This window comes from Cyprinodon tularosa, unplaced genomic scaffold, assembly GCF_016077235.1.
Source record: "Cyprinodon tularosa strain WSP-4 unplaced genomic scaffold, ASM1607723v1 ctg394, whole genome shotgun sequence".
NCBI lineage: Eukaryota > Metazoa > Chordata > Actinopteri > Cyprinodontiformes > Cyprinodontidae > Cyprinodon > Cyprinodon tularosa.
Window position 1 is genome coordinate 372,443 of NW_024039112.1, and position 17,897 is coordinate 390,339.

The window sequence follows — 17,897 nt, forward strand, 5'->3', positions numbered from 1 at the left end:
ACACAATAAAACATCAACCAATAGAGTGGTCCATAACATGATTTGAAGTAGACTGGAACAATAAACACAGATACATGGGGAGAGGGAGGGCTTGTGAAGGTAGATCTTGTTGGTGGTTCTTTTTAAGTCCCAGTTTGAAAAAGTAACATCTATTAGAGGCTGATAAAACGTAATGGAAACAGAACAAAGTGTGTAAATGAGCATAAACCAACAAAAGCAAACTGAGCCAAGACAAGAAACTACAACTAAACACAGAAGGAATATTTGGCAACAGAAAATCTCTGGATGGATGATAAACAGTTTTATAATCCCAAGATAGATCCAGGTTGATTCTATTTGTTTTTTTGTATACAACTTGACCACTAGATGGTAGTAAATGACAAACTCTGCCACTTGAACACCAGTAGTTTCCAGAAATTAAAAACTTCTGTAATAAAAAAAAAAAACATGTTTTGGGTTGTTTTTCTTTGGTGGAAGCAGAGAGGTTTTACAAGTTCCATTTCTGTGACTGAACACAGAATCTAAACCATGACTGAGGTCAGCTGGATGTCTCCCTCGATCTCCACGCTATTGATGTTATGTAGAGGAGTGAAGCGGTGGTTGTAGGTGTGGGCCTGCATCCAGTTCACTACAATCCTGAAGGATCTTTGTTCACAGATGATGGTCAGCTGGAAGAAACAAGGTTCAGAGAGGTCATCCTAACTGCTTAAATGTCTTTGGGATTTCTTACAGAAAGCTAAATACAACCTCTTCCTTCAACCTAATCTGTATCAGCCTGGGGAGGCTTGAAGATACAGAAAACTAACAGTCTAGTCACGGTTTAACCATATTTATTAACAGCAACAGCCAACAAAAAAGGGGAACCAGACAGCCGGTAATACTTTACTGTACAGTAGAAGGAAGGAGCAACAACTCTGCCTCTGGAGGAGGCAACGGAGCCCACCAAACCAGAAACCTAGATTTCCTCTTTTGTCTGTAGTTTATGCATTTCCTCCAGTCTGCTGGTGAAGATTCCCAGTCATCCAGGTCATAGTCATTCCAAAAAAAGTTTAAAACAAACCACTGGACTTTCTTTTTTCCAAGTTTGAAGACATTTCACTCCCATCCAGAAAGCTTTCTCATTTAAAATGTCTAGAGTAGTGTGGAGCTCCAGGCTTTATGGTAAATGGCCTGTACTCTTATAGCACTTTTTCAAGTCAGGAGACTTGACCAAAGCACTTTAAACTACATTCAGTCATTCAGCCATTCACTCACACACTGATGATGGGAAGCTACATTGTAGCCACAGCTGCCCTGGGGTTCCCTGACAGAAGCGAAGCGTTGGGCTATAGATTAGCCCAACGAAAGCCTTGTTTTGGTTTAGAAAAAAGGCAAATTGAACCGAAACAGGTCCACCCCTTTGTAATGGGCAGTCTTCATTGTCGTTGTTAGCCTGCAAGTTAAACCAAAACTTGCCCACGCCTCTGTAATGGAGAGTTGTGAGGGTCATAATTTGCATGGCTTACAGGAGCAATGTTTTGATCACCTGCATGTTGATGAGGAATGAGGTGATTGTTTGGAAGAATCAACGCTAAAGCTGTGTTATAGGATTCAGAGACCGAGTCTTCCTCCTCTGTTTAAAGTCGTAGGGAAGCGACTGTTCCAACTGTTGCATTTCCAAATTCTCCTGAGTGGTGCACGACTTTACACGCATGAATAAAGTGAATGTGATTGGTTGTTTATCAAGGGGGCGGGATTGTTGTGGTGGAAGGTTCGCAAGCAAGTTTGGTGATGGCCGGTTTATCGGAAACATCTTACTAACCAGTTAGCAACTTAGTGCTAGTAGGTTCCCAATGGGAAATTACATTGGGACCAAGTAGCACTAAATTGGTGACTTAGAAACAGCACTGGATGAGTCTCCTCCATCATACAATTTTTATTTAGAGGAGGAAGGTGAAGACGAAGATGGTGTGGAAGAGGACGCCAGGGCGGCAGAAGCTTGGTTTGGTGTAGAAGGCTTACAGCCGTACATGTTTGAGCCCTTGCCTCGCAACGCTGCCAGTTCTGTTAGCTCTACGCCTGCTGAAGACACAGACATCCATCCCCGTGAACACTGGGACGGAACTCAATGGGAAAGTAAATAGTTGTTATTTCAACCGTTGCATATATTAGCTGCGACATATGAATCAAGATGCTATGACTGAAAAGATTTGTTTGACAGATGACCTGTTTTTGGAGAAAATCTTCTTGAGTTTTTCCACAGACTCCAGCAACATATGGGATGGCGAAATTTTTGCGTTTAAAAGGGAATGCCAATTTTTTTTACATGATTTACCTTGATTTTACATTATGACATCATGTTCTACTCACCCATATTAGTTTTTGTGTCATTTGGAGCTGTTCTGAAGATATTCTGTTAGGTTATATCCAGGTAACATCTTCCCGTGGGCAACGACTTGAAGGCACAAACTAAACTGTTCATAATTTATTCTTTATGGTACGCCAGCATTCATAACATGTAGACGAATCACTGTCCCCCAGACATCCGCGGTTATATTTTTTATATTTATATATTTTTTAAATAAAGCGGAGTGTGTATGACGTCACCAGTGAGCGCCGGCTACCGTTCATTCATCCTGTCCTCTGAACTGCTGCTAGTTTTACTCACATGCCTGGAAGATGTCTAGTGCTATTACCACAGATGATCTCGCTCTCGAAATGGAATTGAACGATTCAGATTAGCTAGGCGAATGAATATAAAGGGTAGAGCGTAGCCGCCTGTGGCCCGGGCTGCCTGTTACAACTCCAGTCCAGCACGCGGATGACGTCATACACACTCCGCTTTGCTTAAAGCTACAGTGTGTAATTTTCAGCGACATCTAACGTCCAGACTGCAGACCGCAGCAACATGAACGTCTCCCCCCCACCGCTTCTCCCCCCCAACAGTACGGCGAGCGTTACGGGACAAAATGTCTTCCACGACGTCCGCATCACCTACCTTCTCAAGTGATGAGGTTTGTTTACATAGATAATTTTACAGATAGTATTTCATTAGTCTGTGTGTTCAGTACCGTCTCAGTTCATCTCTCTCAACTTGCCGTAGTTACTTTCGAGCGTAATGGGCGATCTTGCAATCGCTAGTTTGTTGGCTCTGTGCTGCCGTAGCGCAAAGATGTCTGCCTCCATGGCTGCGAGACCCGCTCCTATGTAATTATAAATAACGAATTCTAAGGCAACGCAAATATTAAGTTTAAAAGGCTGAGCTCGTAGATGATGATAAATAACATAGTTATGTATAATATATTACATTTCTGACTGTACATCCCTGTAATTATTACACACTGTAGCTTTAAAAAAATATAAACATAAAAAATATAACTGCGAATGTCTGGGGGGACAGTGATTCGCCTACATGTTATGAATGCTGGCGTACCTTAAAGAATAAATTATGAACAGTTCAGTTTGTGCCTTTAAACCGTTGCCCATAGGAAGACGTTACTTGGATATAACCTAACGGAATATCTTCAGAACAGCTCCAAATGAAGCAAAACATATGGGTGAGTAGAACATGATGCAATAACGTAAAATCAAGGGCCCAATGTGAAAAAACAGTGTTCCCCTTTAATGTTCTCACCATTATGATCTACTACATCTTTTTTGTATTTCCTTAATGATTTGACTCCCAGTTTGGGTATCCGTAGGTTTGTAGAGCATCTTTGATGTGTTTCTGTTCTTTGTGCTTCCCTTCTGTTTCAGTAGAGACATGCTCAGCCTGGGGTTGTCTGATGACAGAAAGCCTGACGCACAAACAAAAAAGAAAGCTTTCTGGATGGGAAGTAAAACGTCTTTAAAAAAATAAAGTCCAGTGGTTTGTTTTTAACTTTTTTTGGGATTCCCTTCAGTCCTTTTTGGACTGAGGTCATCTAATGGCCTTCACTGCCTGATTACTAACATATATCCCTTGGCATGACACATTGCTATAAAATAAGTGAAGAAAAAAACTTTTTCCAATAATAATATGACAGAGTGAAATTGACAGCATGACATTCTTCTCTAATTCAGTTAATGGTAATTGTGTGACGCAATGGCCCTTAAAAATAATTATTTTTTAATCCCTAGATGGTCAGTTAAGCCTTTAAATATAAAAAAATTCAACAAATAGACGATAACATCACAGAGGAAGTAGAGAACCCAGCGCTGAATCAGCCAAACACTGAGATTGACGCCACTGACCCATGTTTGCACACATTATTTGGAACAGTGGTGCATCAGATGTCAGGGATTTTAACATTAATATTTTCATATCGTGAAAGCCTGCCCTCGCTGGAATGGCATTAATCCCATTCGTTCCTCAGAGCCCCACTGCCCATGCTGCTTGGTGTTTCGGACCACCGTGTTCTTGTTTAAACGTGGATTATAATGCAGAGCGATTCCAGTCTGGTGGCTGAAGTTCACGTGGAACCTGGGAGGAAACGGAACATGAGACAGAAAATTTTTTAAACAAACAGGATTAAACTTTAAGCTAAAATCTAATACGATCAAATCATCAGCGATGGGGTGAGACATTAGGAGGCATTATGTCACTTTACAGAACAAAGAGTTTGATCGAAAGAGGCAGAAATTGTTGTTCAGTTTGATTCTTGTGGACAAACTGATCTGTTGGATATCTTTATTGCACTGAACTGAACTCAGCAGGGCCAGATCTACACTGGACAGCAATATTCTGACTTGGCTGTCGGTGAAGGAGGACCATTTTTCTCCCTCTCCCTCTCCTTCCCCTTTCTGACATGCTTAGCTCTGTGTCTTGTCTTCTGCTGGAGCCCCTCTTCAAGCCCCTGTCACATCTTGACATACGAAAAATCTGGCAAAATCGCTGGCATATGTTGGATAAGTTATGGGTATGTTTTGTAAGTTATAAGCATGCTGAAGCACGCTGGCACACGTCATCATACGGTGAGTACATCGAGAAATATTGAGCATGCTCTTGACGTGTGCCAGCGTATGCTCATGCGTGGGCCATAAGTTACAGTTAAGTTTTCTGATCGTTGACATACGTTAATTGTAAGTTACTCATCAGTTGTAGTGTCTAGCTTATCCAGAACCTATGAGTGACTTGTGCATAACTGATGCGTAAATCAACCTTTTCATAACATGAGGACCCAAATTTGGGTCCTCAGCACTCGCCCCAAGATGATTTTTAGACCTGTAACATATTCTCTGGGGTCTTGCCTTTATTTTGATACCAAAACAATTAAAATAAACTCTGTAGTTCTTGAGATATATTCAATTCATTTTGGGCATGTTATTTTCAAGCATATTTCTCGAAAACAGGCCTAGTGTCCAAGAGGTTAAGAACTTATCTCCAAAGCATATCAACGTATTTCTCCAGATGACCGCTGAATGTGTTTCTATCTTACAGCTACTGTTTAATGGCTTATTGGCAGCATTTTGGTATAAAGGGGGTTCACAGGAGGAAACCATCAATACTCCAGACTTTATTCCCATCATAGTTTGAGCGTGAAGGTGAGTGTGATGGATCCTCCCTGCGTTCACAACCACAACTAACAAACTTCCTAGCAGACATGATGCTGAATCTGCTGCGCCTGCAAACCTTCTTTCTTTCCTTTTCTTTTTTCTTTTTATCTATTCATTATTTTTGGCGGGCGGTAAACACAGCTAGGTTAATAGTGCGATCAAAGAAATCTTTTAATGCAGGCCAGGTGCCTCCAGGCGCATTGCTGCCCCCTTCAGGACATTGGCTTGTTCATAATACATGGGAATTATGCTGCTGTGCGTTATGCATAAGTTAGGCTGACGTTGGACATAAGTTCTGGACTTGTTATGAATACTCTATGTATAAAACTAACATTGAAAAAATATATAAAAAGTTCAGCATATAACAGTTTTTGAGTAGATTCTGGGATGCCAAGCAAATGCTTGCTAAATCAGCAAGGTGTATCTTCCCAAAACCTACAAACTGAATTATGGATCTGGTCAGCTTGTCTCTCATTGCAATTGAAAAATAGTTTTCTACAGGAAGACAGGCTAAAGGGGATCCCTGCTGTCCATATGCTACATTGTTCTCTTTATACAGAATGGATGCCTTGCAGAAGTTGAAGATTGTTGGCCTAATGATTATGTCTGTTGAGGACGTAGAAGATTCATACATATTTGGATTTTTTTATAACCTCTCAAAACCCACCGGTTCGCTACAACCCGTTTTAAAGGGTAAACAACTAATAACACAGAATGCTTGAAAATTACACTGGTATCCTCTTATTTGGAAGACCTGTTCATTGTTATGACAAGTTCTGTCTTTATGCATTTTTGTTCTGTGTGTGTTCTGAGGGCTGGGAGTGTTGCCAGGCAGGTGGAAAAAAAACATGTTAACGTTTAGAGGATATGCAGTATTATAGTATACAGACTTTGAATGTAAATGGTATAAAAAATCACATTAAAAGAAGCAAGATCATTTCAAAGCTTAAACAAGAGCAGATTGGCATAGGTTTCTTGCAGGAAACACATTTGTCAAATGAAGAACATGAGAAGATAAATAAAATGGGTTATAGAAAAACATATTTTGCTTCTCACAGATCAGGGGGAAAAAAGAGGAGTAGCTATTCTTATATCAAACAGTATCAGATTTGGTTTTATTTCAGAACACAAAGATAAGGAAGGCAGATTTTGTCTTGGTAAAGGGGAAGTTGGAACAGGAAGAGGTCACTCTATGCAATATATATGCCCCCCTGGTAGTAGCATAGATTTCTTTAAATAAGTATTCAGTCTTGTGGCCGCAGAAGCACGTGGCACATGTATATGTGCAGGCGATTTTAAATTACTCCTAAATCCAAAACTGGATACAACTAGCAGAGAGTGAAGAAAGACTCACTTAGAAAAGTAATTAAAAAAAAACCCGGCAAGAATTGGGACTCATAGATATATGGAGATATTTTACATAAACACGAGCGTGAATTTACTTTTTACTCTACTATTATTTCTTTTTGTTCAATAGGGACCTTCACAGATTGAAAGATTGTTTAATAGGCCAAAGAGACATTTCTGATCATTCTGGTTTAAATATGAAAATTAATTTAATTAGGAATCCTAAAAACACTTTATGGAGGCTCAACACATTTATTGAATACTACTGCTTCCAAATTGAAATGGCAGAGGTACTTAAAAGTTATTAAGAATTTAATGATAATGGAACAGTTAGCCCTAAAATTCTGTGGGATGCAGCTGAAGCATATATCAAAGTTTTCTATCTAAGGAAAACCAGTTGATTGCATCGACTTGTTGACCCGAATGCAATCCCTCACACTAAGCATGCTTGTAGCAACAGTGGAGAGGAAAAACTCCCTTTTAACAGGAAGAAACCTCCAGCAGAACCAGGCTCAGTGTGAGCGGCCATCTGCCGAAGCCGACTGGGGCTCAAGGAGACAGAAGCAGAGATACAGAAAGCAACTGTAAAAGGCGGCCCTGTCCAGGAAACACACAGCCAGGCAGACTAGGTCAGAGCCAGTTCCCATGTCAGAGGATGAAGAGAGCACATCCAGCCAGTCACAATCAGAGAAACAGGACTATACTGAAAAACAGGCTGATCTCCAACATCTATAAACAAAGGTGTTGATGGCTGTCAAGTTTTTGTTGTGATGTTGATTTTTTCCCTCAGTAATGCTCCACTTGAAAGAGCCCAGTCAGCAAGGAACAACTCAGAACAAGGATTTCCCCTTTTTGTTTTTTATTGAAATTTGTTTTCTTGATTTGATTGGTGAAGGGGTCATTCAGTCATTCAGCCATTCAGGTTGAAAACCTTGAACACAAGAGTAACAGGAGATATTGCGTTATTTCAAACTTAAACAAACACAAATCATTCAAATGTAAAAATAAAGATCAATAAAGTAAGTACTAATTTGTATCACTAATTACAACTAACTTTGAATGCAACCAAACTAGCAATGCCTTAGCATTAAGTCAGCATAAGTGCCAATAAACCTTTAGCATTAATCTCACATTAACAAATATCTTGTTTAACATTTAACTTAAGTAAATAAGATATGCAAACAGTGGAGTGTCAAACAAAAGCCGTCTGGAGACCCCTAAGCCCGCTCTGAGCCGTCTGGAGACCCCTGAGCCTGCTCCGTGTCTTCCAGAGACTCCTGAATTGGGGCTAGGGTCGGTGCCTTCCCCTGTTCCTGGTGTGTATATTTGATCAGTGGGAATCAGTCGGTGGTTTCCTCTATTCCTGAGGTGGAGCCACAGTCGGTGGCTTCCTCTGCTCCTGATGCGGAGCCGCAGTCGGTGGCTTCTGGTGTTCCTGATTCGGAGCCGCAGTCGGCGGCCTCCGTTGTTCCTGATCCGGAGCCGCAATCGGCGGCCTCCTGTGTTCCTTTGGAGCCACAGTCGGTGGCCTCCTCTGCTCCTGATGTGGAGCCACAATCGGCGGCTTCCGGTGCTCCTGATTCGGAGCCACAATCAGCGGCCTCCTCAGTTCCTGATGCGGAGCCGCAATCGGCGGCCTCCTTAGTTCCTGATTCGGAGCCACAGTGGGTGGCCCTGTCTGAGCCTGTTGCTGAGCTGCAGAAGCAGAGACGGCGTCCTCCTCGGTGCTTCCTGCAGAAGCAGAGATGGCGTCCTCCTCGGAGCTTCCTGCAGAAGCAGAGACGGCGTCCTCCTCGGTGCTTCCTGCAGAAGCAGAGACGGCGTCCTCCTCGGTGCTTCCTGCAGAAGCAGAGACGGCGTCCTCCTCGGAGCTTCCTGCAGAAGCAGAGACGGGGTCCTCCTCGGAGCTTCCTGCGGAAGCTGGGATGGCGTCCTCCTCCGGGGTCCCTGCAGCTTCCAAGACTCCGGCCTCCGGAGTGTCTGCCTCTGCTCCGGTTCCACGGCCAGTCACCGGAGACTCTGCTCTGCTGCCGGTCCCATGGCCAGCCACCTGAGACTCTGCCTTGCCTCCGGCCCCACGGCCGGCCACCTGAGACTCTGCCTTGCATCCCTGGTTCATCCTTCGCCAGCCCTGGGCGAATTATTTTTTGGGGGTCTTTTTCTTTGGGGCGTCTGGTATCCGCCCTTGAGGGGGGGGGGGTACTGTTAGGATCCGGGGCCTTGCCCACCAGAGGGCGCCGTGGATCTATTCCTGGGGAGCTTGGGTTCAGTGTTGACAGCTGTTCCCCATCAGCTGATTAGGAGCTCTCCCTATATTAGCTGTAGAGGAGCTCCACTCGGAGCCGGATTGTTGTCCTTTCTGTGCCACCCTGCCTGTCTGAACCTGAGAACCTGAAGGTCTGTTTACCTGAACCTGTATCTGAGTCTAACCTGCTCTGTCTTCTCTGCCTTCCAGGGCAGAACCCTGTGTGTCTTCAATAAATATTGGACTTTTAACCTGCCTCTCTGTTCTGTGAGTTCTGCATCTGGGCTAGTAAACCTGCTACATCATGACAATTTTTGCTGTTTGTACCAGTTAGTTCTGACGCGCGGCTGAAGCAGCTTTGCTGCTCTGGCTGCGCGGTGCAAAAGTGTGTCTGACGCGCGTTGGGCGGAGCTCCTCTATCCTTTCTTTGCCTTGCAGCTGTATTTGCTGTGATCAGTGGGAATAAAGTAGTTTTAATATGTTTTTAAGTGAGAAAGTCCACCTGAAAACTTAATCATTGCAGTCAGTTCATCCAGATTACCATCCTGCCTTCTAATATTATTTCTGTCGGAGCCGCTCAGACCCCCACATACCGGCGGTGCGCTGTCAGTAGGAATCCCCTTCAACAGCAGCCTCTGGCCGGGTCGCCTCCTCGCGGTTCATCGTGGCAGCTGGGAGGTGTTTTTCATCTAAATAATCTAAACTGCAGGCAGCAGGAAAATAAAAGTGAACACATTCTGCCGGCAGATTTCTGCATTTGAAGTTAATTTATGCGTCAATAAACTGTTTTAGAGGAGTGATCACAGCGCTCTGTGTCATCAGCGATGTGTCTGTCTCACAGCCAGCTCCCAGGTTTGATTAATAATTTGTAATAAATACATGAATAAAGCACAAACATACTCAGTTTTGCTCCCGCTCTATTTTTAAATACGCAGTAGAGGTATTTAAACGTAGTAGAGGATATGTACCAGTACAGGTGCTGGTCATAAAATTAGAATATCATGAAAAAGTAGATTGATTTCAGTAATTCCATTTAAAAAGTGAAACTTGTATATTATATTCATACATTACATACAAACTCATATATTTCAGATGTTTATTTTGTTTAATTTTGATGATTACAAATGACAACAAATGAAAATCTCAAATTCATCATATCAGAAAATTAGAATATTGTGAAAAGGTTCAAAATTGATGGCCCCTGGTACCACACTCTAATCAGCTAATTAACTCAAACCACCTGCAAAAGCCTTTAAATGGTCTTTCAGTCTAGTTCTATAGGCTACACAATCATGGGGAAGACTGCTGACTTGACAGTTGTCCAAAAGACGACCATCGACACCTTGCACAAGGAGGGCAAGACACAAAAGGTCATCGCTAAAGAGGCTGGCTGTTCACAGAGCTCAGTGTCCAAGCACATTAATAGAGAGGCGAAGGGAAGGAAAAGATGTGGTCGAAAAAAGTGTACAAGCAAGAGAGATAACCGCACCCTGGAGAGGATTGTGAAACAAAACCCCTTCAAAAATGTGGGGGAGATTCACAAAGAGTGGACTGCAGCTGGAGTGAGTGCTTCAAGAACCACCACACACAGACGTATGAAAGACATGGGTTTCTGCTGTCGCATTCCTTGTGTCAAGCCACTCTTGAACCACAGACAGCGTCAGAAGCGTCTAAAGAGAAACAGGACTGGACTGCTGGTGAGTGGTCCAAAGTCATGTTCTCTGATGAAAGTAAATTTTGCATTTCCTTTGGAAATCAAGGTCCCAGAGTCTGGAGGAAAAGAAGAGAGGCACTTCATCCACGTTGCTTGAAGTCCAGTGTAAAGTTTCCACAGTCAGTGATGGTTTGGGGTGCCATGTCATCTGCTGGTGTTGGTCCATTGTGTTTTCTGAGGTCCAGGGTCAACGCAGCCACATACCAGGAAGTTTTAGAGCACTTCATGCTTCCTGCAGCTGACCAACTTTTTGGAGATGCAGATTTCATTTTCCAACAGGACTTGGCACCTGCACACAGTGCCAAAGCTACCAGTACCTGGTTGAAGGACCATGGTATCCCTGTTCTTAATTGGCCAGCAAACTCTCCTGACCTTAACCCCATAGAAAATCTATGGGGTATTGTGAAGAAGAAGATGCAATACACCAGACCCAACAATTCAGAAGAGCTAAAAGCCACTATTAGAGCAACCTGGGCTATCATAACACCTGAGCAGTGCCACAGACTGATCGACTCCACGCCACGCCGCATTGCTGCAGTAATACAGGCCAAAGGAGGCCCAACTAAATACTGAGTGCTGTACATGCTCATACTTTTCATGTTCATACTTTTCAGTTGGCCAACATTTCTATAAATCCTTTGTTTTTATTGGTCTTCAGTAATATTCTAATTTTCTGATATGATGAATTTGGGATTTTCATTTGTTGTCATTTGTAATCATCAAAATTAAACAAAATAAACATCTGAAATATGAGTTTGTATGTAATGTATGAATATAATATACAAGTTTCACTTTTTAAATGGAATTACTGAAATCAATCTACTTTTTCATGATATTCTAATTTTATGACCAGCACCTGTATATAAAACCCGCGACCTATAATCCGGTGCGCCTTATGTGTGTGTTAAATACAGTAATGGCACACATAACTGAGACTGAGCCTTTAGTACGGTGCGCCTTATGGTCTTGAAAATACGGTAATCACAATGAACCTATGTCTATATTTTCCAAATAAATCATTGAAAATGGAACAAATTTTCATGAGGCCTTTGCTTATATGCACATATTTATACATCAGTGCTGTTTAAATGAATTTAATGACTCCAGACAATCTCTAATGCATAAAACATAAAAACAAATTCATGACAGAGTCTGAATTCTATATTAGTATAATTGTAGTATATTGTTAAAAAGTATAAATTGCTGTTTTTGGTCACATTTTGGTTCACTATTTTATTGTGGGGCCTATTGTAAATTTTAGTAATGAAGACTGATAAGGCAGTACATCAACCACAGTACCTCACCTGAAAAGAGTGAGGGAAAAAGGTACTACCAGTATTTCCGGCCTTCTGGTATCTGGTGTATTGATTCTAGTCACAGTAAATGGTAAATTGACTGTACTTAAAGCGCCTTTTCAAGTCAGGAGACTTGGCCTACATTCAGTCATTCACCCATTCACACACACACTCACACACTGATGGTGGCAAGCCACATTGCATCCATAGCGTCCCTGGGGTTCACTTACAGAAGTGAGGCTGCCGTACACTGGTGCCACTGGGCCCTCTGACCACTTCCACCTCTTGCCCAAGGACAAAATGACACTGAAAGCTGTAGCTGGGGCTTGAACCATCAACCCTTCAATTTCAGGGCAAACTCCTACACCCAACGCCACTGTAGTTTTAAGAGACCCCATTCTGGGGGCACCTGACATTTTTTACAGACGGTCATAAATATGTAATTCCAGGAGGAGTAGGCATTATATCTTATGCTGTTGTTTCTTCCTCTGACAAACCTAGCCCTGCTGCCTGCTACAATTGGCACATCCTGGAGGCTGAGATTATCCCACCCTCATCGTCCTCGCTTCTTGCTGAAATCTGTGCCATCATTCGTGCTTGTGAAATAAATTATTATAAAAAAATAAATATACACAGATTCTGCTTACAGAGCAAAAATGGCACACGTAGATGTAAAACATAGGCAAATAACAGTGTTGGGATCCTCAGGCTTGCCCACCAGAGGGCGCCGAGGATCCTCTTTTGCTTTTTGTATTTTCTCCTTAGGGCTGGAGTTACTGTTGGGATCTGGAGACTACCCTCTGTCTCCAGCAGAGTGCGCCGTGGGTCTCCTAGGGCTGGAGTCTTCCTGCACACCTGTTGTTAATCTACTCATCAGGAGACCTCCCCTTTATAAGCTCCTGCCAGACCTTGCTTCCACGCCGCAGTGTTGATCTTAGTTGGTTAGCTTCCAGAGTCTCTGTTACAGATTGAATCTTAGTTGTCTCAAGTGTGAGATCAGATTCTAATCCCTCCTTTGTCTGTGTCTCACAGGAAACCTGTCTCTGGTCTGAAGCTCAGGAAGAGCTGCCTCACTGGAAACCTGTCTCTGGTCTGAAGCTCTGGGAGAGCTGCATCACAGGAAACCAGTCTCAAGCCTGAAGCTCTAGGAGAGCTTAACCTGCTAATCTGCCCTGGTGAGCCAACCTGAAGGTTCCTATGTGGAATCACCCTGAAGAATCCTATGTGGATGTTCCCTGTTGTTCTCTGCAATGAGCTGGAAGCTCAGCCTGAAGAATCCTACGTGGATTTTCCCTGTTGTTGTCTGCAGTGAGCTGGATGCTCAGATCAAGGTCTGCTATGCTAAGCCTGAAGCTAGATGTTTAGCTTCTTATAAACTCTGCTAACCAACAGTCTCCGGTCCCAGTCAAGACTTCTGTGAACCAGTCCAAACCAGTTTCAGAACTTGTTTTATTCTCTGGTGTTCAGAACTTTAAATAAACCTTTGAACTTTTTCCCTGTCTCCTCCGTGTGTGTTCTGCATTTTGGGCTAGCTCTGATACCCATCATGACAAACAGATTCTTCTGACCACCACAGGTAAAGCTGTCAAATATGTTGCTAAGATGCTCCAACTAGAAGAGGCTTTGACAAGACCGGAGCAGTTTTCTTTCCTAAGTTGTAATGTACTTCTTTGTGTCGACACTACCCCCACCAAAACAGAATGTGCTAGAGTGGTCATTAATCGGCTAATTATTGACCTCTTAATAATGGGGATTATTGGTGTGCTGCTGAGAGACTGTAGCTCAAACAGTCCAGATTAAAGCAGGATGAGTGCTTCTACTTTTTGGGAAAATAAAATCCCAGGTGGGGACATTATATGATTTTAATTTAAAAGCAGTTCCATCTTCTCGTTATGATCACATTGGAGACTGATGTAACACAGGATGAATCACACTTCGAGCTGGTGCTGGACAAAGCAATACCACATCTTACGGATATGGCCAAGATACCGTAAGGTACTCAGCAGATTAGCTGGGTTCACTTTTATAAATAAAGCCGGAGAGTTTTAAAACAAATTCGTCTTGACCTTACCCTGGGTTTCAGCCTCCAGTTTTTATTCATTTATTTTTATCCGTGTATATGATGCAGCCTAGACAATCCCTGAGCACATTATTGATTACGCTCCATGTCCAACCAGTACAACTACTTATTTGTCATTATTCATCTGATTCTTGCTAATATTCTTTGTATGACTTTGAATTCTACCAATTCTCCTAAATGTCATGATTCACTATAGACTAATTGATGAACCGTTCAATTGCCGTTCTAGGTAACAAACCTTAGAGGCCATTTACTTTTGCCTTACTTGCATATACATAGTGACAATGAAGCTGACAGTGTGCAGGCATAATAGTTCAAGGCCCATTTAAGGGGGATCGTGAGGTTGTTTTATTTGACTATGTTCTTTTTTTCAGGCTGTGTTTCTAGCAATCCTTGAGCTTTTATATCTTTTCCCAGGACAGGCTGGCAATGTCTCAGCCCTAATTGTATCTTCTTTAAGATTTGTACTAATCCTTATTTTCTAAAATGAAAAATTTGGATGATGACAACCAGAGAGAGATGTAGAGATGGGTGCACACACTGGACTTTGATAAGTGGGTTTGAATAGGCTCTGACTGACTTGACATGGTTAAAAATTGTACTGGGATCCCAATCATTCATTAGGACATCAGAGCGATGGTGTTAATGTGCAGCATGGGGTTATTGATGAGAAGGGGGGTGTGTGTATACTTTTTTTTTGATTTGATATGAGTCCTGGGTGAACTCATTGAGGCACAGAGTGTTGTTTTAAAATTGTGAACTAACTGTTTTTGTTTCTACCTGTAAACTTAAGGAAATTTTGAAGAGCTCAGTTTTCGATCCTCTGAGGTTCTGATGTGACCTATGAGGTACAGTTGAATATAGGAGTTTGAAGCTTATGAATTTTGTTGGAGGGAAATTGAGCACCCTTTGAGAGCCAGTCATTCTTACAGAGGTACTTGCAGAAGTGTCACAGTTCTACGCTGTAGAACGCTGGACTATGTCATAGGTGAGGCTATGTAATGGTAAATGGGGTGTACTTATATAGCGCCTTTATTCAAGTCAGGAGATTTGACCAAAGATCTTTACACTACATTCATTCACCCATTCACGCACACACTCACACTGCCGTACACTAGCGCCACCGGGGACCCCTCTGACCACCATCATTAGCCTGAAAATAAATGAGCCAATATAACATCTAATAATTTTACTCAGCTTTCAAATATTCATTTAGAGTATTTATTTAATATGTGTTTATCAGACAATCAGTATTGTTCCTATTGGGTAATTTAAAGTAAGCTGGGCTACATGCTGGCAATGAATGAGTTAAAACTATTCTAATAGGTCCATCGAAATATATTTACCATTGATCGGACAACAGGCATTCTGCAAGTCACACTTTGCAGCCAGATGTCAACATTCAATTCGTTTATGACCATTGGCCAGACATTTACATGACATTTGGCAGTTCTTTCAAGATGATAATCCTAACAGGTGTCTTAAATTGCTTAATTAAAATGCATTTTTCAATTCTTCGATTCTCTCCTCCAGGTTTCCTCCACTGCTCTCGGCCACAGCTCCACTTTTCTCACCAACATCTTCTAGATTCTGGCTTTCATCTAGCAAAACGGCAGCGGCCTGCAGATTCATTTTATGTTTAATTCACAACCAAATTGCAGGTTTTGAATGTTCAGCCGTGCCTGTACACTCTAGACTAATTCTCCTGTGTCATGTCCAGTGAGGGGCAGTAGCGCTGCTACATGTAGCGAAGCTATTAGTTTAACTACATGTTCCAGTAGCTTGACCGTAGCGTCGCTGCTTTATTTATCAAGTAACTTTCCAGTAGTGACGTTATTATTTTTATCAAGTAGCGACGTAGCGTCCACAAACGCTACAAAATCCAGGGCATAACTAAGTAATGAAAGCAGGTTTTCTATTTTTGAAACAACAATCGGAGTTATTCGTTGGACATTCACGCATGAGCCTCTATTTTGCCTCTCCTGTCTGTATCTAGGAAACATGCGCATGCGCACTGCAGTGGAACTCAAAGAATGACACACACAGACACACAGAGCCACACACACAGGATGGAGGAGGAGACAGGAGCAGAGCGCCTTATCTTCAGAGATTTTGAAACTTGTTGAATCCTCTGATAAAAAGTACGTGTTCAAATTTCGGTTCTTGGCCATAGAGAGCTCATGTGGCCAAGACTAGCCATTTGTTTTACATAACCAAACACTCATTAAAACAAGCAACTGCAGTCAATTTTTTGAAATAAAAATGAGAAAAATATATCAGCTTTAACTTTATTGGTGCCTTTAATTTCCAGATAGTTCAATCTGATGAGTGCCACTAAGATATTCTCATTAGAGAGCAGTAGCCAAACTTAGATATTGTATTTTAATGGCCTAATTTACCAGACAGGATGTTTACATAAATCTGTTTTAAGGCTTATTTGCACAAATAAGATTTTTTAGGTATGGAGGAACAGCTCTCCCATATATAAAAATAAATACATAAATAAATACATGCTCAATAAATAAATAAGCATTCAATTAATTACCCCCCAAAATACAATGAATAAATATGTAGGTAGAAATTAAATTATACAGTGAGACATAAATGTATATACACTCACTGGCCACTTTATTAGGTACCCCATGCTAGTAACGGGTTGGACCCCCTTTTGCCTTCAGAACTGCCTCAATTCTTCGTGGCATAGATTCAACAAGGTGCTGGAAGCATTCCTCAGGGAGTTTGGTCCATATTGACATGATGGCATCACACAGTTGCTGCAGATTTGTCGGCTGCACATCCATGATGCGAATCTCCCGTTCCACCACATCCCAAAGATGCTCTATTGGATTGAGATCTGGTGACTGTGGAGGCCATTTGAGTACAGTGAACTCATTGTCATGTTCAAGAAACCAGTCTGAGATGATTCCAGCTTTATGACATGGCGCATTATCCTGCTGAAAGTAGCCATCAGAAGTTGGGTACATTGTGGTCATAAAGGGATGGACATGGTCAGCAACAATACTCAGGTAGGCTGTGGCGTTGCAACGATGCTCAATTGGTACCAAGGGGCCCAAAGAGTGCCAAGAAAATATTCCCCACACCATGACACCACCACCACCAGCCTGAACCGTTGATACAAGGCAGGATGGATCCATGCTTTCATGTTGTAGACGCCAAATTCTGACCCTACCATCCGAATGTTGCAGTAGAAATCGAGACTCATCAGACCAGGCAACGTTTTTCCAATCTTCTATTGTCCAATTTCGATGAGCTTGTGCAAATTGTAGCCTCAGTTTCCTGTTCTTAGCTGAAAGGAGTGGCACCCGGTGTGGTCTTCTGCTGCTGTAGCCCATCTGCCTCAAAGTCTGACGTACTGTGCGTTCAGAGATGCTCTTCTGCACACCTTGGTTGTAACGGGTGGTTATTTGAGTCACTGTTGCCCTTCTATCAGCTCGAACCAGTCTGGCCATTCTCCTCTGACCTCTGGCATCAACAAGGCATTTCCGCCCACAGAACTGCCGCTCACTGGGAGTTTTTTCTTTTTCAGACCATTCTCTGTAAACCTTAGAGATGGTTGTGCGTGAAAATCCCAGCAGATCAGCAGTTTCTGAAATACTCAGACCAGCCCTTCTGGCACCAACAATCATGCCACGTTCAAAGTCACTCAAATCACCTTTCTTCCCCATACTGATGCTCGGTTTG

At 42.4% G+C, this 17,897-nt stretch overlaps 1 protein-coding gene across 1 annotated transcript; it reads right to left on the reverse strand.

The window, feature by feature from the left end:
• Positions 1 to 273: 273 nt before the first annotated feature.
• LOC119791537 (galectin-9-like) lies at positions 274 to 12,703 on the reverse strand. Its single transcript, XM_038297685.1, has 3 exons — positions 12,633 to 12,703; positions 4,294 to 4,441; positions 274 to 668 (listed from the first exon to the last, which is right to left on the reverse strand). The coding sequence occupies exons 1-3, from the start codon at positions 12,701 to 12,703 to the stop codon at positions 522 to 524; spliced, it is 366 nt and encodes a 121-aa protein (XP_038153613.1). The 3' UTR covers positions 274 to 521.
• Between the last annotated feature and the right edge of the window lie 5,194 nt (positions 12,704 to 17,897).

What these genes read in the sequence shown, in the direction of transcription:
- LOC119791537 (XM_038297685.1), bottom strand. Translation starts at nt 12,703, where the DNA reads ATGGCACAGATTTCAGCAAGAAGCGAGGACGATGAGGGTGGGATAATC. An exon ending in GCCTCCAGGATGTGCCAATT is followed by an intron (nt 4,442 to 12,632) that starts GTAGCAGGCAGC and finishes GTTTCCTCCCAG; the next exon opens with GTTCCACGTGAACTTCAGCC. An exon ending in TGCCATTCCAGCGAGGGCAG is followed by an intron (nt 669 to 4,293) that starts GCTTTCACGATA and finishes TGTTTCTTCCAG; the next exon opens with CTGACCATCATCTGTGAACA.